Genomic DNA, 23,100 nt, shown 5'->3' on the forward strand with positions numbered 1-23,100 from the left:
GTCGTGTGCCATCATAATTCAAAAATGTGGATATCTCGTCTCTCTCTCCTTTTTATATCACTCGAAATGACGTGTACATACGTTCTAAGACGCAAAAACCGCACTTTGCATCACAGTTTCCTAAGATACCATAATGTTTATTTTTAAATCTATATTTGAGACTCGAAATGGATTGGGGGCCGGGGGGGGGGGGGTGGGTATATTCTACGCACAATCAGCTGTACAAGAAGAACAAGTGAAATGTTTTTAACATCACTTTTGGAAAATGTATACCGTGCTTATCTTAGAATTTAAGTTTTGTATTATGTAAGAATAGTCAAATCACGAATTCCCGAAATAAAATAAATAAATAAATAAATGTTTTCATATTTTTTCTCCTCCGCTACGTTTCTAAAAATGAAAAACAAAAAAGGTCCTTTACATGTCTGTCAGGAACGAGGTTTAAGTTCGCATCTTATTCCCTAGTTTCCACTTTAGACATAAGTCATTGAGCAACAAATGTCCACAGGACATTATTTTATGGGCTAAATCTGGTCGGCCCGTTGTGGCAATTATTTGGAACAAGAATAGTCCTTGAAAATTGGGCTGGGCGGTCCGTCTGTTTTGGTCAACATTTAGCACAAGGCGGACGTATTTATCGGACCGCATATATCCCCAATAAGGTCATGAAAACAAATTGCAGCAAGTGTGGAATTATCACAATGATTATTGTGCTGTGTACACTTCACCCAAATCCTGAACGCTATTGAATATAATCGATTATGTATTATAGAGCAGTTATGTTAATCAAGGTACAGTGTGCAATATCACTCCATGAGCTATTGACCATTTTCCTGTTTTATGATCTTTTCTTGAGAAATCGTTTTTTATTTTATTTTTTGTAATTCCTCACTTCTGCCGACTAACTCCTCCACGTTTAATATATTTTCGTGCAGGTTTTTAAGTTTGTTTTCCTGCAGCTTCACGGCACCCATCGTTCTTGCGCACCCACACAGATGGACGAGTTAAGCTAGAAGTGGATGGGAGTAGTGGCAGGACAGATATTCCGAGGGCGCCCATTAAACGATGTAAGTAATTATTATTTATCGTTAGAATTCTCACTTAACACAGAATGTTGTCTTTGGCTGAAGTTTAAACAGTCGAGCTGAATTGTGGGAAGATAAGCTGAAGCTGTTCGCGTCCGCAGCTAATGCTCGCGCCATGACTAGCTAGCACATAGTGAAATGGTGAATGGATTTGGCGACATTTTCCGTTTGAATCGAGTACAGAGACGTAGGTGTTGTTTTGTTTGTGGCCCTGCTTTTACAATGCACGTGTAGCAAAGTGAAGTTGGGATCTGCTTGCGTCTTTTGCAGCTAACATCACACTCGATATAGCCGCAGTTTATTGTGGAATCGCCATTTTGGGTGTACACAACGCAAGAGCGCACGAGTGTTTATATAAAACAATTCCACTCTGGCTGAGTTTTCTTCTTCTTATTATTTTTCATGCTATACTATATACAAACTTTTTACTTGTACATCTTAGGATATAGTTCATTGTGACAATATAAATGGTAGGAGAGAACTACAACAGCAACGACTGTGGGTTGGGGCTGGGTAGGGGATAACGTTTTCATAGTTGGGATTAGGGTTTTGCCCATAGACATGAATGCAGAGTCCCCATAAAGACATCTAGCACATCTTCTTCTTTGTGTTCTGGAATTGCTTCTTGTAGGTTAAGTTAGAATGGTTTTCACTGTTCTTTGGTCTGGAGAACTGGCTGATTAATCACAGTTGAGTTTTGTGGGCAATCAACCATATGAATATGTACATATATGTGTGTGTGTGTGTGTACAGTAGTGTGCAAAAAATCATAAGCAGTCAAAAGAAATTGTGTGATTGTTAGGGTCTGTAGCAGCTAATCACTGCTGTTAATAGCAGCTACTATAAACTACTGTTAATATAACTGCTAATAACAATTTTCCCGTTTATTTTTTTTGTGTAATAAAGCCTATAATGTAATAATGTGATACGTTTTTGATTCAAATATGTTAGTATGATATTGGTAAGTTATTACTGTATCAGCCTTTATTATATTAAGGGGGAAAATTAGCACATTATTGGCAGTTATTACATTAACGGTAGACATCATATTATATATGTCTAATGCAGGGGCGCTGCTAAGGATTTTGGGTCCCATGAAAGGAATCTTGACAGGGCCCCCCACACAGTTTATTGGGGGCTTCTCTGGGCCCCCTCTCAGTCATGGGCCCCGAGAATCGTCATCGTTTACCCCCCCTTTACAGCGCCCCTGGTCTAATGCACGAAGCATTAACGTTAGATATGCTTGTACCACAACTTATTAGGCAAGAGAGAAGTTCTATTGCCCATTTTCATTGCAAACCAGCTTAACATTTACAGGATAATTAATTGCAAGTTCCGATGTAGGCTGCCATTCACACACACAACTGGAAATAATAAAATGCCTGGACAGAGCAGATACAGCCATTGTAGCCTTCGCTCCTGTCTGCTGCTGTATGCAAATCTCACTGAACCATTAAAGCTGGAGCAGAAGTGATGTCTCCGACTAATTGCTGGTTGTTAGAGAAGTACTCAGAATAATGAGAAATAAAGTAAGAATTGTGAGGGAAAAAAAATCAGATTTTCGACTTAATAAGTCAGAATTCTGAGATAAATGTGTGTTTTTTTTTCTACTCCAGATGGCAGAAAACTCTAAAATCAACAAAGCTCAAGAGTCATAATTCAGAATTTGTTCATTTAGATCAGAAACAGCTCTATGGGATGCTTTCGTCTAATCAGACTGTACCACATGGTTCATATGTAACACTTTTCTGGAGACCGCAACAAATGGGGGATTCTGAAACTGCCCGTTTGTTTGGAAAATTCCAGTCACCCTGAGTGAAAAAGGGTAGAACCCTCCCTCCTGTCCCACTGGCCTATGATTGCCTGATAGCAGGAAGAGACGGTCTATAGGGGAAAGTAACCTTCAGTTTAACTCACAGAAAGACAATAAATAGTAGCACTTAACAAATGAGAGAATATTAATTGACTAGGACAAACTGAGATGAGCAACAGGAAATATAACTGTAAGCTGATAAGAGAAAAAGAAGGGGAAAATGGAGGGAAATTTGCTGCTTCTGATTGGATGCAAGCATGCAGGTCAGCTGATCCACCTGAATGTTTCCAACTCAGCAATCGGTGATGAAGGGTCAGTAGATTGGCTAAGTGCTGGAACCAGAAGCAGAAGCTGGCTTTCATGCTCTGGAGGGTCCTGTGGCATGAAACCTTAAGCAGTTCTTTACGCATATGATGCTCCTTTAGGGGGTGCCATAGACATTCGGTCTGCATATATATTATGTTTTATCAGTGTTTCTTGTGGACACTCAGACAGTCCATGTTTTTGCTCTCTCCCAGCAACAGCTGTCTGGCAAGGAGCAAAAACGTGGATGGACTGGGGGTTCCTGTGGATCAGGTTGAAAAACATTGTTCTGTATTGTTTTTGTTAAATGACTGATATTCAGAATTTATTTTTGGGGCTTTGGCTGCATCCTGGTTATAATGTTTAATTGAGATATGAATTAATATGGAGAACACCACACACACGGCACAAATTCTATGAAGATACTACTCATAAAATTAATGTGATAACACATGTGATAAAAATACAAATATAAGGGCTTTATTTGTATGAATAAAGCATTTCACATATCTAACACATGTGTCCCCAACAACCGTAGCCAGATATTAAATCTGTTCTAGAAGAGCACACTCATTGCTTGCTGTAAAAGCATGCAGGAGGTCCCAGCTGAGCTCTGCTATAGTTGTGCTCTGTGTATTATTCATTTGGCAGATGCTCTAAGACAGAGAAATGGTTGGAGAGAACAAGGCAATTAACAAATGCATGCAAACAAGTGGCATGTTACACAACAGGAGCAAACCATTACAGCATCCGATAACAAAGGAAAGCAGTTGTCTTGCCATAATTGCATTTTGATAGCTGTTCTAGTGCCTTAACCTCTATGCTCTGACTCCACTGTAAGGTCTAAGTTCTGTTCCCTCAGTCCATTATTCAAGAGGCATTTTCCTTATTTTGGTGAATGTTTCTGATTCTTGTTAGTGTCCACTGTTTCTGTTGATTAAGTCCAGTGATGCTAGCCACACCGGCAGATGCGTAACCTGGTTACCCACCAGGCAGGCAGATGGGGGCAGGTGGGCGAGGTGCAGCGTACTGTACGATGCAGGGGGGCACTGTGCAGCAGCTGAAGTTCCTCTTGGGCGTAATCATGTCCTGCGTACGGAACCAGCTGCCTTTCTCTGCATTGTAGCATTCCACCTTTGCAGTGACTTTGAACCCACCGGAGCCTCCCATTGCAAACAGCAAGCCGTCCACCACTGCGATGCCGAAATAGCTCCTTTGTTGTTTCATGCTAGGCGCAGCGTGCCACTGGTTAATTGCAGGGTCATAAACCTCCATACTCCGCACTGGATGAGCCCCATTGGTACCGCCCACCTGGGAGACACCAATGGTAAGTGATCACTCGGGTACCAAACGGATAAGTAAATATCAGCTTTCTCGAAGTCAGGAACTCTTAAGGAATTATCGCCCTATAATAGCAGGCTGCACAGAACCTCCCATTGTCTATATAGGACACAAGCTTATAACTAATTTGTGTTCAACATACATGTCAACGTAACTGCAGTGAAAAAAGTGGATTTGGCCAACAGAAAACATGTACAATTCAGTGAAATACTTATGTTCATATGTTTTGCTTTTATTATTATTTTTATTAGTACTAAAAATAATACTTGTATTCAGACACTGAAAAAAACAACAAACAGAGCAATTGTGTCTGGAACTACAGAATATAACTATAATAAAAAATCTAAGCTTTACTAAGTTTTACTAAGCGTATTTGTTTAAAACCCAGATATGCAGGGAGCATATGTGTATTGAGATGGGCCTTCCCAGCAGGTCATTTCATCCACTGAATTCTTTTGTTTGATTTAAGCGCATTACAATCTGTGACACAGCAGCAGTGACAAAAAATGAGTCTCAGATAAATCTTGAGATTTGACTCCTTTGTTTCAGAGTACAAGAAAGGAATCACTCACCGCATAGATGTTTCCCTGATATGCCGCTACTCCAAGGCCACGTCGGCGAGTGCGCATGGGAGCGATCAAGGTCCAATCGCCCGTGAGTGGATCATAGCACTCCGCAGTGGAAGTGGTCTGAGCTCCATTGTTACCCCCACAAATGTATATCTAGGAAAGATGGTTCACAAGTGATGTGTGTTGAGAGGTCACGTGACGCTCGTCGCTAATGGCTGCCTAACTCTGCTCGTCCGCGCGTCCCATCCACCTATTTGCCCTTTAGTCAGTCCCCTTGCCACTTACCCGTTCGCAATTCTATACGAATTCGGCGCTCATTCTTTTATTTTTCCTGATGGCTGCTAATCAGCGCAGACCTCGCCCAGTTCTTCCCAGTCCGGAGAAGAAAGTGCCCCGCTCTGATGGCGGCGCTTCTGAAGAGGCCCTTTCCCCTCTCCTGGCACCTTTTCTTGAGGAAATGAAGAACTTCGTTTCCGAACAGGTGAACTCCTTAAATGGCACGCTCTAGCAACACCATTCGGAGCTCCGCGCTGACCTGAACTCGTTGAGGGCGGACTTTAAATCTATACAAAAAGAAGTCGCCTCTGTGAAGTCTGTGACCGATCGACACTCCAGGGAGCTGGCTGATTTTAATAAGGGCATACTTTCCCTGGATGTTAAAATCACTGAGATTGAGGACCGCAGCCGTCGCCTTAATCTTAAAGTAGTTGGGATTAAACTAGGGCGCGAAGGGGGCGATATGCGGTCTTTTCTTAACAGCCTCTGGCCAGCTATTTTCCCCCATCTCCCTAATTTCCAGCCAGCCATTGACCATGCCCACAGGCTGCATGGCCGGTCCGATACCTCTTCTCGTCCGCCTCCCATCCTCATGCACTTCATGGACTTCCGTGACCGGCAGGCTGTGGTACGTGAAGCCCGCAAAGTCCAGGACCTCAGTTTTGAAGGTGGGAGAATTTTCTTCTTTCAAGACTTTAGCGCCAAGACGGCTGCAGCCAGGAAGGCGATGAACGCGCCGATCCGGAGAGCGAAGGAGTTGGGTCTTTCTCCTTTCCTGATTTTCCCTGCGCGCCTGAAGCTGTCTTTTGGAAGCCAGCAGGTCATGTCCGCTACTCCGGAGGACGCGAATACCGCCATGGATCATTTTCAGTCTCTTGGGACTCTTCCCGTATAATTATTTCGCTCCCCTTTGGGTTTGCCGTTTTCTTTTTTATATATTATTATTATTCATTTATTTTTACATTTATTTTAATTTTTCTGCGATCGCTGTGGGTCCTGTATATTGTTTTGTTATGGGATGTTTTTGTTTTTGTTTTACTCTGCACTTTTCGCCTGCTTCTATTAGTTTATTAATTGGATGTCTGCTTTAGTGCTATTGCCTGACTACTCCCATTTGCCGTTTTTCCTGTTCGGTACACGGGGCAGCAGCAGTGGCACGGGGTCTGTTTTATTTGTGTCTCTGTTACTCAGAATGGGCTGGGGGACGTGTGCGCGGAGTTAGTCTGTTTTGTGGCTTAGCTTCGGGCGCCACGTGCGCGCAGTTTCTGACTTCGGTCGGAGGGGGCGGGAGGGTGGTTGTTCTGGACCTGGCCGCAGTCCCGATTAGTTTTTTAATGTCTTCTATGTTACTGCTGCGTTGCCTGTCCGGAGCATGGGTCTGGGGGATTTTTGTGTCTGCTTGGGGGGGTGGGAAGGGGTTTTTCCCTGAGACTTACTTCTTGAAGTCACGGTTCATCGACCGGCACATTCAGCTTCTGGTTCATGTCTGGCATATTGAGATTTTGTTAACTTGTTTTTTTTTCCTTGTTTACATCTTACTGTCTGTTTTGTTTTGATCATGGCCAGTATAAATATAGCTTCCTGGAATGTTAGGGCTCTGAATACCCCCAACAAACGGTCCAGTGTGACTGATTTTCTGAAGAGGCAGCACGTTGACCTTGCCTTTTTAATTGAGACCCACCTTCTCCAGCGAGATGCACTGCGGGCGGCCTCCAGGTTCTACAGGGTTATCTCCACTTCATCAGCTTCCTCACGTAGATGTGGAGTAGCCATATTGGTCAAGCGGTCCCTTCAGATTCATATTCTTAACTCTGGGGGGGATGCTGACGGCAGGTACTGTTACGCCCTCTCTGACCTGGGGGGTAGGAAGGTCTGCTTTGTTGCCGCATACGCTCCCACTCCCCCACGCGCCTCATTCTTTCGGGATCTTTCTGACCACCTTCTTAAATTTCAGGAATTTGACCTTGTTATTGGAACTGATGCTAACGCTGTCCACAACCCTGTCCTTGATAAATCTCCCTCTCTCGTGGGTAGCCGGGTGCCTCCCTCCACACGTTCCCTGTGTAAATTCGTGGAGGACTTGAATTTGGTCGATTCATTCCGCCTAATTAACCCCTCCGCCAGAGAATTTTCCTTCTTCTCACCTCGCTTCAAATCCCAGTCTCGCATAGACTATATCTTTGTTTCTCGCTCTCTTGCCTCTGCTGTTTCTAATGCTTCTCTGATTTCTTCCTCTTTGTCTGACCACAAGTGTGCTCTCCTCCACTTAGCTGTACCTACTCTTTCTCCTCGGGCCCCAAGATGGAGGCTCAACACTTCTTTGCTTCAAAACTCTAAATATATAGCCTATCTGACTCCTAGACTTGAAGAATTTATTTCAATTAATACAGGCTCAACTGATGACCCAGTCTACTGCTGGATGGCAATAAAGGGCTTTCTCCGCGATGCCACAGTTGCTTTTGCCAGTGGCCTGGATCGCGAACGTCACCGGAAGATCTGTGATCTCGAAAGGCGGCTAGCTCACTTAGAGAGTGCTCGTCCTGTAGTGGTTGATCCGGATCATGAGACCCTCATTTTAAACACCAGGGCGGAGCTAAATGTCCTTCTGTCACACCGCGCTGAGTTTATGGTTCATCGCACTAGGTCACGATATTATGTCTCAGGTGCTAGGCCCAGTAAGTTGTTGGCTCTCAGGCTCCGGCAATGTGACTCTTTCTCCTCAATTTCTTCTGTTAGAACCAAGGACGGAGCTCTCACCACTGACCCACAGGAAATTAACAGTAGCTTTTTTCAATTTTACTCAGATCTATTCTCCCCTCCCACTGTCTTTCCACCCTCTGACCCTGATTCGTTTCTTGACTCTGTACCACTTCCTTGTCTCTCAGGCCCAGAAGCCTCTATGCTCGAGGCTCCCCTTTCAATGTCAGAACTTAAAGAGGCTCTGGACTCCATGAGCCCTGGGAAGTCTCCAGGGCCCGATGGCCTCCCTCCGGAACTCCTTTCTGCCTTCTGGAAGCAGCTCTCTATTCCGCTCTTCCACATGCTGAATTCTGCCATTTCTGCCTCCCATCTCCATCCTTCTCTTAATCAGTCCTTGATGACTTTGTTGCTCAAACAAGGTAAGGACCCTACAGATTGCTCCAGCTATCGCCCGTTGTCCCTTATGAATTCAGACATCAAACTGCTTGCCAAGGTGCTTGCCCGTCGACTGCAGGCGGTGATTTCCAAATTGATTCACCCAGACCAAACTGGTTTTATTAAATCCCGTCACGCGGCCGACAACATCCGTCGCCTCCTCCATGTACTTCACACTGCTCCTTCCTTTCCCTTCCCTGCCACCCTTCTCTCTTTAGACGCAGAGAAGGCTTTCGATAGGATGAATTGGTCTTTTTTGTGGAGGGTCCTGCATAGAATGGGTTTTGGCTCTTATTTTACCAACCTGGTCCAGACCCTTTACTCCTCCCCCTCTTCTGTCCTTTTGACTAATGCCAACATTTCTCCTCCTTTTCGGCTTCTTCAGGGGGCCAGGCAGGGCTGTCCCCTCTCCCCCCTACTCTTTAATCTGTCGTTGGAGCCTCTGGCTGCCGCTCTCCCTCACTCAGATGTTATTTCCCCCATCCTAGTGAAAGGTGTCCCTCAGACAGTTTCTTTATATGCTGATGATCTGCTTCTTTACCTCGGCAATGCTCCTGTGGATCTCCCTCATGTCCTTAGCCTGTTTCAGTCATACGAATCCCTGTCTGGCTATAGGATTAACTGGGCAAAATCCTCTCTCCTTCCGTTGAATCCTGCCTGCCGCTCCTCTTCACTTCCTCCTTCTATTCCTCAGGCAGGGTCTTTCAGATACCTGGGGTTGGACATTTACCCATCAGTTTCAGAGCTCACAGCTGCTGGCTTCCGCCGCACTCTCGAGGGCATTAAAGCCTCGATCTCCTCGTGGTCTTCTCTTCCCCTCTCATTTCGGGCTAGGCTGGCTGTTATTAAGATGAACGTGCTCCCTAGAATTAATTTTATGAGTTCCATGCTTCCCCTCTCCCCTCCACCTGGGTACTGGGCCTCAGTTAAGTCTACTATTTCTACTTTTCTTTGGGATGGCAAGAGACCCTCCGTCAGACACTCTACCCTAATCCGTGACCGGTTGGATGGAGGCGTCTCTCTACCGGACTTCGAAATTTACCACCTTGCTTTTACTCTAAGGCCAGTTTGGAGCTGGATCAGTCCTCCCCAGCATCCCCCTGCCTGGCTTCCTATCGAAGCAGAATATGTTCTCCCCCATCGTCTAGCCTCGCTCCCTTTCCTCCCTGTTAAATTCAAATCCATCTCTGCCTCAGTCGGTCCGATTATCTGTCAGGCCCTTCGCACATGGAGAAGGGTTGAGAAATTGTTGGGCCCCTTCCCAAAATGGCACCCCAGTGTTCCGTTGCTCCATAATCCTGTCCTGAACATTGGAGGCCGCCCCATCTCTTCCTCGCCGTGGTCTCAGTCAGGTATCTCCACCCTGGGTGATATTTTTGATAGCTCGGGTCTCAAATTGTTCCAGTCTCTTAAGGTCACATTTAATCTTCCCTCTTCTTCATATTTTTTCTACCTCCAGCTGAGGTCCATGCTTAGGGCCTGTAATATCTCCTTTTCCTCACCTCTTCCGTTTCACCCGCTGTGCAGATTTGCTCTGTCCCTTTCTCCTGTTTCTAAGCCCGTGTCCAGTCTCTATTCCCTCCTCCGCAAATCCTCTCATAAACCTCTCCCCATAATTGCTGTCTGGCAGGGGGAGCTCTCTCCCACCCCCGTCTTATCTTGGAGTGTTATTTTTCATAATATTAAAAATTGTTCTAAAAATCCCAATCACCAGCAAACACAATTTAAGTTTGTTCACAGATTATACCCCACTCCCAGGAAACGCCATCTCATGGGCTTAGAGCCTGACCCCTTGTGTCATCTTTGTCCCCTCCAGGTCCCTGGTACCTTTCTCCATATGTTCTGGGACTGTCCTCCAGTGGCTGCTCTTTGGGATTACGTGGCCAGATCTCTCTCTTCAGTTCTTTCCTCTCCCATCCCCCTGTCTCCCATGGTCCTTCTTCTCCTGGACTTCTCTTCTCTCTCTCTCTCTCGCTTCCAGCAGAGGCTTCTGATGTCTGCCTCCTTAGCGGCCAAGTTGTTATTAGCCTCTCGTTGGAAGTCTCCTGATCGTGCCATTCCTTCTGTCTGGAAGTCCACCTTTCTTGATCTGCTTCTGCTGGAACTCTCTGCAGCCCGGATTAACAACTCGTCTGGTTCTACAATCCAGAGCTGGGTCCATGACGTGCAGCTGGTCAAAGATTGGTTGCAGGTCATGTCCTGAGGCCATATTCCTTGTTTTTTGTTTTGATTTTTACTTTCCTAATTCTAACATTTTTCAGTGGTATAAGTGTGTTATTTCTTTTATCCTCAATTTTTATCTGTGCTCTCCGTGGCTGAGTGTGCCGGTGACCTTTATTGGTTTTTTGTTTCTTTATATTTGAACTGCTGTCTCAGGGTGTATTGGGGGTGGGGTGGGGGTGGAGTATGTTCTGTTTTGTTCCATTTTGTTCTTTGTTATAAAACTCTCTAATAAAAATTTGGTCACAAAAAAAAAAAAAATTATTATGAAGCCATTTCAAGCAATGAGTAGGGATTCTATACTGAACAAAAATATAAACGCAACACTCTTGTTTCTGCTCCCATTTTTCATGAGATGGACTTAAAGACCTACAATTCATTCCAGATACACAATATTACCATTTCTCTCAAACATTTCTCACAAATCAGTCTAAATGTGTGATAGTGAGCACTTCTGCTTTGCTGAGATAATCCATCCCACCTCACAGGTGTGCCACATCAAGATGCTGATCTGACATCATGGGTAGTGCACAGGTGTACCTTATACTGCCCACAATAAAAGGCCACCCTGGAATGTGCAGTTTTTTGCTTTATTGGGGGTCTGGGGACTCAGAACCGGTCAGTATCTGGTGTGACCACCATTTGCCTCATGCAATGCAACACATCTTCTTCGCATAGAGTTTATCAGATTGTCAATTGTGGCCTGTGGAATGTTGGTCCACTCCTCTTCAATGGCTGTGCGAAGTTGTTGGATATTAGTGGGAACTGGTACACGCTGTCGTATACGCCGGTCAAGCACATCCCAAACATGCTCAACGGGTGACATGTCCGGTGAGTATGCTGGCCATGCAAGAACTGGGACATTTTCAGCTTCCAAGAACTGTGTACAGATCCTTGCAACATGGGGCCGTGCATTATCTGTCTGAGTGGCTGGTCTCAGACGATCTTGGAGGTGAACCTGCTGGATGTGGAGGTCCTGGGCTGGTGTGGTTACACGTGGTCTGCGGTTGTGAGGCCGGTTGGATGTACTGCCATATTCTCTGAAACGCCTTTGGAGACGGCTTATGGTTGAGAAATGAACATTCAATGCACGAGCAACAGATCTGGTTGACATTCCTGCTGTCAGCATGCCAATTGCACGCTCCCTCAATGCTTGTGGCATCTGTGGCATTTTGCTGTGAGACAAAACTGCACATTCCAGGGTGGCCTTTTATTGTGGGCAGTATAAGGTACACCTGTGCACTACCCATGATGTCAGATCAGCATCTTGATGTGGCACACCTGTGAGGTGGGATGGATTATCTCAGCAAAGCAGAAGTGCTCACTATCACACATTTAGACTGATTTGTGAGAAATGTTTGAGAGAAATGGTAATATTGTGTATCTGGAATGAATTGTAGATCTTTAAGTCCATCTCATGAAAAATGGGAGCAAAAACAAAAGTGTTGCGTTTATATTTTTGTTCAGTGTATTTAGCTCATTCAAGCTGTAGTTCAATGAAAAAGATCATTAGGTATCTCACATTCACTGTGTTCGCTGCAAAGGTGGTTAGTGTGCAGTAATGTAGGACAATGACCAGTGTTGACTGGTGCTATTGTGGTACACATGTGCATTACGTAACGTTCAGTTCACTCTGCAAGTACAAGTTAATAAAGTAATATACCTGTATTATTTGACAAAGTTGGAACCTAAATTCCAAAGTAGATGGTCAACATGGGAAAAATGTTGTATGTTGTGATCATTGTTTTTTTACTTGTGCCTTTGTTCTTAGTTAGCCTTACTTGATCTAGTCTTGTTGTCATGTTCTGTAGTCATGTTATCTACCCTTGTTTCTAGTCTGCTCAGGCCCCTGTGATTCCTGTGCTGTGGTTGCTGCACTGCCCTCCGTGGTTCCTGTGCTGGTGGCTTTTGTGATGAAATATTCACTCTGGCTCTGTATCAGAAATGTTAAACGCCAGAGGTCACCCACAGCTGGACTATTTTTATTGATTAACCTATGTGTCACCATACAGGTGTGTAGTTTAGAAGTGTGTTGTGTGTAGTTCTATTTATATATTTTTCTATTTATCTCTCAGTAAATATTGCAAGAAGCTGAGGTCCACTTGTCCTCTGTTGTGAGCACTGTCGGCCATCGTCTCCCTGCAGTATTCATCATGTAACTTTACACAGCTAATGTGCTAAAATTCACTCGCCTCCCTGTAGGAATCCAGCTGACACTGGAGGTCACTACAGAACAACAAGGTTAAACCCGGTCAAGCTTAATGATTTTAAAAATAATTACAGTGATTTTGTGTGTCTTGTTTCTGTCTGGGCTTATGAAGCAGTGTACTTTTAGTAAACTGCAGTTTAATATTCATAAAACACAGATTAACTTATTACAAAATCACAGCAACTGTAAATGGACTGAATGTTTAATTATTCTGGTCACTGTTTAACTGTCCAACAAGCTGCAGCATTGCATATGTAGGTATTGGAGTGTATGTGATGTTTTGCTTAGGTCAGACTAAGGGTACAATCAGGCCTGTTGGTCAGAAGGCCTCAGCACTGACTAGGCCCAGGCTGAGATCTGTGGGGTCCGGCAGTGTCACAAGGTAGCTCATCTCCACAGGGAAGCCCTGTTTGCTCAGCAGCAGAACAAACAAGCCGTCTATCACAGGACTGACATTAATAATTGATGAGTGTTAATGGCAGCACAGGGGAGAGGTGTGGAGGCAGGACCAGCTCAGGCTCCCACATGATGGAGGTCCTTCCCCAGAGCAGGGAGCACGTTCAGCCTCTGTAATCATCACGCACTCGACAGCTCAGCAGGGAAATTCTGTTGTCAATCGGAGGCATGTTAATAATTGGTATTAGTAATCGTCTTGTGATAATCCATCTATCTTCCAACTGCTAAGTGAGGACAGGGTTGTGGGGTGGGGTGGGCGCAAGGTAGGTGGTCTTAGAGGAATGTTTTATGAGGAGAGGTTAGCTGAGCTGAATCTGTTTAGCCTCGAGCAAAGGAGACTAAGGGGGGATATGATCCAGGTATATAAGATTCTAACAGGTCTGGATGCTATTCAGTCAAATAGCTATTTCAATATCAGTTTAAATGCTAGAACTCCTGGCCATAAGTGGAAATTAGCGGGAGAACATTTTAAAACGAATTTGAGGAAGCACTTCCTTACACAGCATGTAGTTAATGAAGTAGTTAATGAAGAGTATGGAATAGTCTTCCTGCTAGTGTAATGCAAGCTAAAACCCTGGGTTCCTTTAAATCAGAGCTAGATAAGATTTTAACAACTCTGAGCTATTAGCTAAGTTCTCCCCAAACGAGCTTGATGGGCTGAATGGCCTCCTCTCATTTGTAAATTTCTTATATTCTTATATATGGAAAGACACAGCTAGTACATAATATACCAATCGATAAAACAACATTGGCTAACTAACCTGGGAGCCCCCTCCCCCTGCCGGTAGTTACAGTATGTTTGTGGTTCACCATTTCGTATTATTGGAAGAAAGTTTTTCTATTGCCACTAAATACTGTCTTAGCAAACACCAGTTACAGTTGGGGAAATGAGACCCTGACAACTCAGACATCAGCGTATTGTTTGTTGTTATTTTTTTTGCCTTCAAAATGCACATAATCAAGCACGACAGCAAGCAAGTAAACACAAACAATTACACAGATACAGACAACAGGAAAGGCGCATTAGATTTGGAAAATATGACAAAGACATGGTACAGGGCTGTGCTGTTTTTGTAGGGAAAAAATTACGTAGTGATTAATTACTGGATCTAAAGACATGGGAAGAAGAAAACAAACACACTCAAGGAGAAACACAGCAAACAAAGACCTGGCAAAGTTAATCACGATCAGAGACCTATCTCACTACTCTGCCCCCCGCCCTGAGAGATTTCGCCTTGCCTACTCCCCACATCACTGGAAATATAATTTTATAATGATAAATTCATATAAATCACTTTAAAATGTCTTTATGACTTTTTCCTTACATTTTGAAATATCTTGATATACTATGTTAATGTTTTGTGCGGGGCGGCATGGTGGTGCAGTGGTTAGCACTGTCGCCTCACACCTCTGGGACCCGGGTTCGAGTCTCCGCCTGGGTCACATGTGTGCGGAGTTTGCATGTTCTCCCTGTGTCGTCGTCGGGTTTCCTCCGGGTACTCCGGTTTCCCCCCACAGTCCAAAAACATGCTGAGGCTAATTGGAGTTGCTGAATTGCCCGTAGGTGTGCATGTGTGAGTGAATGGTGTGTGAGTGTGCCCTGCGATGGGCTGGCCCCCCATCCTGGGTTGTTCCCTGCCTTGTGCCCATTGATTCCGGGATAGGCTCCGGACCCCCCGCGACCCAATGGGATAAGCGGTTTGGAAAATGGATGGATGGATGGATGTTTTGTGCTTGGTTTGATCCTGCAGCGGAGGTAACAGAGGAAGAGGGGGCGAACTCCTTCGTCTCTCAGGCCATAGATGAGGGGGTTCAGGCAGCGGGGCAGGAGGACAAGGAGAAAGACGTTCAGGTAGCGCAGGTGGATAAAGGAAGCTAAGGTGACTGTGGACAGGGCTCTCTCAATGCTGCTATATAGGAAGGAGGTGAGGCAGAGGCCCAACTGGACCAGGTGAAGGAGAACCGTCCTGCTGGCCTTTTTGGCCTTGATGGACCGGGCTGCGATCATGATGCCTGTGTAGTTGCCGATGACGATGATCCCCACGGCAACAAAAAAGACACCGTTGAAGCTCTGGAACACATCAAACTGCCACTTGGCCAGAAAGAGGCGCTCCTGTGTGCAGTAAATAGTTTTAGTGAAGAAATGGGCATCTGTAGCTGCTAAAAAAATGATATCAATCACATAGTTCACAGAGCCCAGGAACCAGACCACTGCAATGGCAATATTGGTTCTCCTGGGGGTGGCGATGTCAGTGTGTCGGAGTGGGAAACAAATGGCCACATAGCGTTCCAGACACATGACAGCCAACGTCAGGGGGGAGATGCGGAAAGTTGTCCCGCTTACAAGGACGATCATGGAGCAGAGCACCTTGATGAGGTTGATGTTAGCCATGCTACACGAGTAGAGCAATGTGGTGAATCCCAGATGGATGGAGTCACTGAGGAGCATTTGGCTGAATAGAAGATAGCGGGAAGTCTCACGGAAGCTGGGTTTACTCCACATGGCAAAGAACATGATGAGGTTCAGGGAGATGAAGAATAGGGCAGTGGACAGCACGAGAGATGATTTTATTGTTGTCATGAAGTCTATTGTCCCTGTCATGGACTGGTAGTACAGGAAGTTGAGCTCCAGAGAGGAACCATTCTGGTCAGCCATTGGTTAACTCTGAAATGAAAAGAGCTGAAATGTACATTAAATGTACATTAAAACACAAATTGTTGTCAGTCAGCAAAACCAACATATATTTCTCCCAAGAGGGCCCCTATTTAAATGAAATGAAAGAGAGACACAATAAAAGATATATTTGTTTCTTTACCTGCCTCTGTTGAGCACTTGACTCAAACACTTCTGGAGTAGCATGTGCTCTAGTTTATAAAGAATCCAATGACACATGACATCACATGCACTCTGTAGGTGTGTCCAGCATAGTAGACCCCTGGGGTGAGGTGTGATGGGCATGCATATCTCTGTTGGGAATGTTACTATTAGTAGATTAAAAAGCCATTTCAAGTAAGGATGAAGGGTTTTATATAGGGCAAACTCCCTTTTTTGTGTTATATCTGTATATTGTCATGCCCGGCTCGTCCCCTCCTCGTGTGTGCCACGCCCCCTGCTTACCCACGTGTGCTTCCCTGATCGTCTCCATCTGTGTCTGCTTATTTTGATTAGTCACGTCCTATTTAAGTCCTGGTCTTACCTGTTCCCCTTGTCCGTCATTGTGGCATGGTGATGTGCTTTCCTGTCTGGTGTTCCCTGGTCCCTGATCTCTGGATTAAACTCGTTGTTTGCCCTGACTTTCGCCTGTCTCGCCTGCTCCTTGCACGCCTGCCCACACAATCGCCGCTCAGCATGACCCGCGATCGTGACATATATCTTTATATATCTTATATCTTTTTTGTCTTGTATTATCTGTAGTTTAAAGAAGACGATTTCTCACATTCACTGTCATTGTTATTTACTAAAAAGAAAGATGAAGCAGTATAGGGAATTATTCAGTGATTGTAAGGGAATATTGCATGTGTTACATCATGTTTGTTTTTTGTTTCTTTTATTTTTTTGATGCAGTCCTCACCTTGAGTCACTCTATCGTTACTGTTACTGACTCTACCTTATTAATTCTATGCAAACGTTCCACTGCCATCTGTGATACAGCGCAGTGGTACCTTGGAATATGAACTTAATTTGTTTGCCTATTTAAACCCATCTACCTACCTAATCAATGAAAAAATCATTACCAATCAATATAAAGCTAATACACATGAAAATGCACATAGGAAAGCAATAATCATGAAATAAGTGACAATTTATGAGCATGTCAGCTCTGTTGAGGTGAGCTGATGGTGTACTGCAGGTGGCAGCTGGAGAGGAAGAGAAAAGGAGGGATTATTGCTTGGAAGGGGAGACGCGTCTCCATCCGTACAAATTTTAGCATGACTATTTTGTTTTGTCTTGTTCCGAGTTTCTGGTCAAGCTGCAACAGACAAGTTCCAAGATTTCAGTCGAGGTGCAAATCGGAAGAAATCTGAGAGACTCGCTTGACGTCCGAGTTGGTCGAGATAAGAGCCGTTCCAGTTCCAAGCTTCTACTGTATATTGTAACAAAATTGTGATTACGTTTTCAGTCCTGCTCCATACCAGAAATGGTAAAGGCCTGAGACCAGCCTCTCTGTGGACATTTTTGATTCATTAACCTTTGTGCCTCCATACAGACACAACGAGCCTATAAGACAAATGTTTCACACAGGTCTACTCATACATTTTCCTGTTTATGTCTCAATAAAATATTGTGGAAGCTGAGGTCCACTTGTCCGCTATTGTGAGCACTGTCAACCATCCGCTTCCTTTCCCTTTACATGCTGCAGGATTCATCATGTAACTTTGCACAGCTAATCCGCTTAACTCCACTCACCTTCTGGTAGGAGCCCAGCTGACACTAGAGGTCACTGCAGAGCAACAAAGTTAATCCCACTCAAGCCTAATGATCGTAAAAATAATAACAATGGTTTTGTTTATATTTTTTTCTGTCTGGGGTTATGTAGCAGTGTCCTTTTAGGAAACTGCAGTTTAATTAAGGTTTAGCTACTCTGGTCATTGTTTAATTGGTTAACAGGCTATAGCATTGCATATGTAGGTATTGGAGTGTATGTGATGTTTTGATTAGGTCAGACTAAGGCTGCAATCAGGCCTGTTGTTCAGAAGGCCTCAGCACTGACTAGGCCCAGGCTGAGATCTGTGGGGTCCCGCACTGTCACAAGGTAGCTCATCTCCACAGGGAAGCCCTGTTTGCTCAGCAGCAGAACAAACAAGCCGTCCATCACAGGACTGACATTAATAATTGATGAGTGTTAATGGCAGCACAGGGGAGAGGTGTGGAGGCAGGACCAGCTCAGGCTCCCACATGATGGAGGTCCTTCCCTAGAGCAGGGAGCATGTTTAGCTTCTGTAATCATCACGCACTCGACAGCTCAGCAGGGAAATTCTGCTGTTAATCAGAGGCATGTTTGATACTAATAATTGTCTTGTGGTAATCTGTGTATCTTCCAACCGCTAAGTCAGTACAGGGTCCTGGGGGGCACGGCAGGGGATCACCCTGGACAGAAAGACAGTCCATTACAGGTCACAACACACACAGAGTCATACACACATTGGGCAACATGAAGACACAAATTCAACTAACCACTTTTTGGACTGTTTGAGAGACCCCCCCACTCAGAGAGGATGTGCAAACTCCACGGAAATAGAGAAGTGATACAGGAGCCAACCTTGGTGCTATAAGCTGTGTTGGCCCTATGACTATTACTTAATGATATATTTATTATCGTTTATAATCAAAACAACAAACATATTAGAAGTATGGCTGCTTGGAACATCATTTGGCGTCTCATTCACTGCTATACCCGATTCTACTTAATTGATTTGTTTGTTTGTGCAGCACTGATGTCTTAACGCAAACTGAGGCAAGTAAACATGATTTGATATAGCAGAGAAACTTCCAACAGTGATTCCTGTTCTCCAATTACAGTTCGCTGAGGGGGTGGAGTTATTGTGAACTGGATACAGCTTAGACTAGCTGGAAAAACACAGCACTGACTGGAAAGAGAGGCATGTGACTGGAAGTGCCAACCAGCCACTTGCTTCACTGGCAGGAGGATAATATGCCAATCGATAACACAACACTCGCTAATTAGCCTGGGAGCCCCCTCCCCTCCCCCTGCCGGTACTTACAGTATGTTTCGTGGTTCAGCATTTTGTATTATTGGAAAAAAGTGTTTGTATTACCACTAAATACTGTCTTAGCAAACGTGAATAAAAGTTAGGGAAATGAGACCCAGATATCTCAGACACCAGCATTGTGTTTGTTATTATTTTATTGTCTATTGAAAATGCACTTATTTAAGCACAACAGCAAGCAAGTAAACACAAGAAGTTACACAGGTGCAGACAACAGGAAAGGTGCATTAGATTTGGAAAATAAGGCAAAGACATGGTACAGGGCTGTGCTGTTTTTGTAGGGAAAAAATGATGTAGTGATTAATTACGGGGCGGCATAGTGGTGCAGTGGTTAGCACTGTTGCCTCACACCTCTGGGACCCGGGTTCAAGTCTCCGCCTGGGTCACATGTGTGTGGAGTTTGCATGTTCTCCCCATGTCGTCGTGGGGTTTCCTCCGGGTACTCCGGTTTCCCCCCACAGTCCAAAGACATGCTGAGGCTAATTGGACTTGCTAAATTCCCCATCGGTGTGTATGTCTGAATGAATGGTGTGTGAGTGAGCCCTGCGATGGGCTGGCCCCTGCCTCGTGCCCATTGCTTCCGGGATAGGCTCCGGACCCCCCATGACCCAGTAGGGTAAGCGGTTTGGAAAATGAATGGATGGATGATTAATTACTGGATCTAAAGACCCGGGAAGAAGACAAACACACTCAAGCAGAAACATAGGGAATAAAGACCTGGCAAAGTTAATCACGATCAGAGACCTTTCCCACCCACCCCCCCCGGCCGTGAGAGATTTTGCCTTGCCTACTCCCCACAGCACTGGAACTATAATTTTATAATGATAAATTCATATAAATCTCTTTAAAATGTCTTTATGACTTTTTCCTTACATTTTGAAATATCTTGATATACTATGTTAATGTTTTGTGCTTGGTTTGATCCTCCAGCGTCTGCAGCGGAGGTAGCAGAGGAAGAGGGGGCGAACTCCTTCGTCTCTCAGGCCATAGATGAGGGGGCTCAGGCAGCGGGGCAGGAGGACGAGGAGAAAGAACGTCAGGTAGCGCAGGTGGATAAAGAGGGCTGAGCTGATTGTAGACAGGGCTCTCTCGATGCTGCTGTACACTAAGGAGGAGAGGCAGAGGACCAACTGGACCAGGTGAAGGAGAACTGTCCTGCTGGCCTTTTTGGCCTTGACGGACCGGGCTGCCATCATGATGCCTGTGTAGGTGCTGGTGACGGTGATCCCCACGGCAACAAAAAAGACACCGTTGAAGCTCTGGAACACATCAAACTGCCACTTGGCCAGAAAGAGGCGCTCCTGTGAGCAGTAAATAGTTTTGGTTAGGAAATAGGCATCTGTGGCTGCCAAAAATATCATATTAATTACATAGTTCACAGAGCCTAGGAACCAGACCACTGCAATGGCAACATTGGTTCTCCCGGGGGTGGCGATGTCAGTGTGTCGGAGTGGGAAACAAATGGCCACATAGCGTTCCAGACACATGACAGCCAACGTCAGGGGGGAGATGCGGAAAGTTGTCCCGCTTACAAGGACGATCGTGGAGCAGAGGACCTTGATGAGGTTGATGTTAGCCATGCTACACGAGTAGAGCAATGTGGTGAATCCCAGATGGATGGAGTCACTGAGGAGCATTTGGCTGAATAGAATATAGCGGGAAGTCTCACGGAAGCTGGGTTTACTCCACATGGCAACGAACATGATGAGGTTCAGGGAGATGAAGAATAGGGCAGTGGACAGCACGAGAAATGATTTTATTGTTGTCATGAAGTCTATTGTCCCTGTTATGGACTGGTAGTACAGGAAGCTGAGCTCCAGAGAGGAACCATTCTGGTCAGCCATTGGTTAACTCTGAAATGAAAAGAGCAGAAATATACATTAAAACACAAATTGTCATTCACAGTTAGAAACACCTACATATCTTTCTCAGAAGAAAAGAAGGACCTCTATTTAACTGAAATGAAAAACAAACACAATGAAAAATATATGCGATGTTTTTTTACCTGCCTCTGTTAAGCATTTGCCTCAAACACGTCTAGAGTGGCATGTGCTCTAGTTTATAACAAATCAAACGACACATGACATCACATGGACTCTGTAGGTGTGTCCAGCATAATTGGCCTCTTGGGTGAAACAGGATGGGCATGCATATCTCTGCCTGAAGAGTAACTATTAATTTATTATGAAGCCATTTCAAGCAATGACTAGGGATTCTATTTAGCTCATTCAAGCTGTAGTTCAATGAAAAAGATCATTAGGTATCTCACATTCACTGTGTTCGCTGCAAAGGTGGTTAGTGTGCAGTAATGTAGGACAATGACCAGTGTTGACTGGTGCTATTGTGGTACACATATGCATTACGTAACGTTCAGTTCACTCTGCAAGTACAAGTTAATAAAGTAATATACCTGTATTATTTGAAAAAGTTGGAACCTAAATTCCAAAGTAGATGGTCAACATGGGAAACATGTTGTATGTTGTGATCATTGTTTTTTTACTTGTGCCTTTGTTCTTAGTTAGCCTTACTTGATCTAGTCTTGTTGTCATGTTCTGTAGTCATGTTATCTACCCTTGTTTCTAGTCTGCTCAGGCCCCTGTGATTCCTGTGCTGGTGGCTTTTGTGATGAAATATTCACTCTGGCTCTGTATCAGAAATGTTAAACGCCAGAGGTCACCCACAGCTGGACTATTTTTATTGATTAACCTATGTGTCACCATACAGGTGTGTAGTTTAGAAGTGTGTTGTGTGTAGTTCTATTTATATATTTTTCTATTTATCTCTCAGTAAATATTGCAAGAAGCTGAGGTCCACTTGTCCTCTGTTGTGAGCACTGTCGGCCATCGTTTCCCTGCAGTATTCATCATGTAACTTTACACAGCTAATGTGCTAAAATTCACTCACCTCCCTGTAGGAATCCAGCTGACACTGGAGGTCACTACAGAACAACAAGGTTAAACCCGGTCAAGCTTAATGATTTTAAAAATAATTACAGTGATTTTGTGTGTCTTGTTTCTGTCTGTGCTTATGAAGCAGTGTACTTTTAGTAAACTGCAGTTTAATATTCATAAAACACAGATTAACTTATTACAAAATCACAGCAACTGTAAATGGACTGAATGTTTAATTATTCTGGTCACTGTTTAACTGTCCAACAAGCTGCAGCATTGCATATGTAGGTATTGGAGTGTATGTGATGTTTTGCTTAGGTCAGACTAAGGGTGCAATCAGGCCTGTTGGTCAGAAGGCCTCAGCACTGACTAGGCCCAGGCTGAGATCTGTGGGGTCCGGCACTGTCACAAGGTAGCTCATCTCCACAGGGAAGCCCTGTTTGCTCAGCAGCAGAACAAACAAGCCGTCCATCACAGGACTGACATTAATAATTGATGAGTGTTAATGGCAGCACAGGAGAGAGGTGTGGAGGCAGGACCAGCTCAGGCTCCCACATGATGGAGGTCCTTCCCCAGAGCAGGGAGCACGTTCAGCCTCTGTAATCATCACGCACTCGACAGCTCAGCAGGGAAATTCTGTTGTCAATCGGAGGCATGTTAATAATTGGTATTAGTAATCGTCTTGTGATAATCCATCTATCTTCCAACTGCTAAGTGAGGACAGGGTTGTGGGGTGGGGTGGGCGCAAGGTAGGTGGTCTTAGAGGAATGTTTTATGAGGAGAGGTTAGCTGAGCTGAATCTGTTTAGCCTCGAGCAAAGGAGACTAAGGGGGGATATGATCCAGGTATATAAGATTCTAACAGGTCTGGATGCTATTCAGTCAAATAGCTATTTCAATATCAGTTGAAATGCTAGAACTCCTGGCCATAAGTGGAAATTAGCGGGAGAACATTTTAAAACGAATTTGAGGAAGCACTTCTTTACACAGCATGTAGTTAATGAAGTAGTTAATGAAGAGTATGGAATAGTCTTCCTGCTAGTGTAATGCAAGCTAAAACCCTGGGTTCCTTT

General features: G+C 44.5%; 2 protein-coding genes across 5 annotated transcripts in view; both read right to left on the reverse strand.

The window, feature by feature from the left end:
* Positions 1-23,100, reverse strand: part of LOC125715000 (kelch-like protein 10) — a 116,209-nt gene that overhangs the window by 36,166 nt on the left and 56,943 nt on the right. The gene's annotated exons all lie outside the window — the stretch shown is intronic.
* On the reverse strand, positions 13,271-16,148 carry LOC125714574 (odorant receptor 131-2-like). The gene is made up of 2 exons (XM_048985292.1): positions 15,142-16,148; positions 13,271-13,308 (listed from the first exon to the last, which is right to left on the reverse strand). Exons 1-2 carry the CDS (start codon positions 16,061-16,063, stop codon positions 13,271-13,273), a joined length of 960 nt encoding a protein of 319 aa, XP_048841249.1. The 5' UTR covers positions 16,064-16,148.

The sequence above is a fragment of the Brienomyrus brachyistius genome, chromosome 19, assembly GCF_023856365.1.
Source record: "Brienomyrus brachyistius isolate T26 chromosome 19, BBRACH_0.4, whole genome shotgun sequence".
NCBI classification, from domain to species: Eukaryota; Metazoa; Chordata; class Actinopteri; order Osteoglossiformes; family Mormyridae; genus Brienomyrus; species Brienomyrus brachyistius.

What these genes read in the sequence shown, in the direction of transcription:
- LOC125714574 (XM_048985292.1), bottom strand. Translation starts at nt 16,063, where the DNA reads ATGGCTGACCAGAATGGTTCCTCTCTGGAGCTCAACTTCCTGTACTAC. An exon ending in CCGCTGCAGGATCAAACCAA is followed by an intron (nt 13,309 to 15,141) that starts GCACAAAACATC and finishes CGGACCCCACAG; the next exon opens with ATCTCAGCCTGGGCCTAGTC.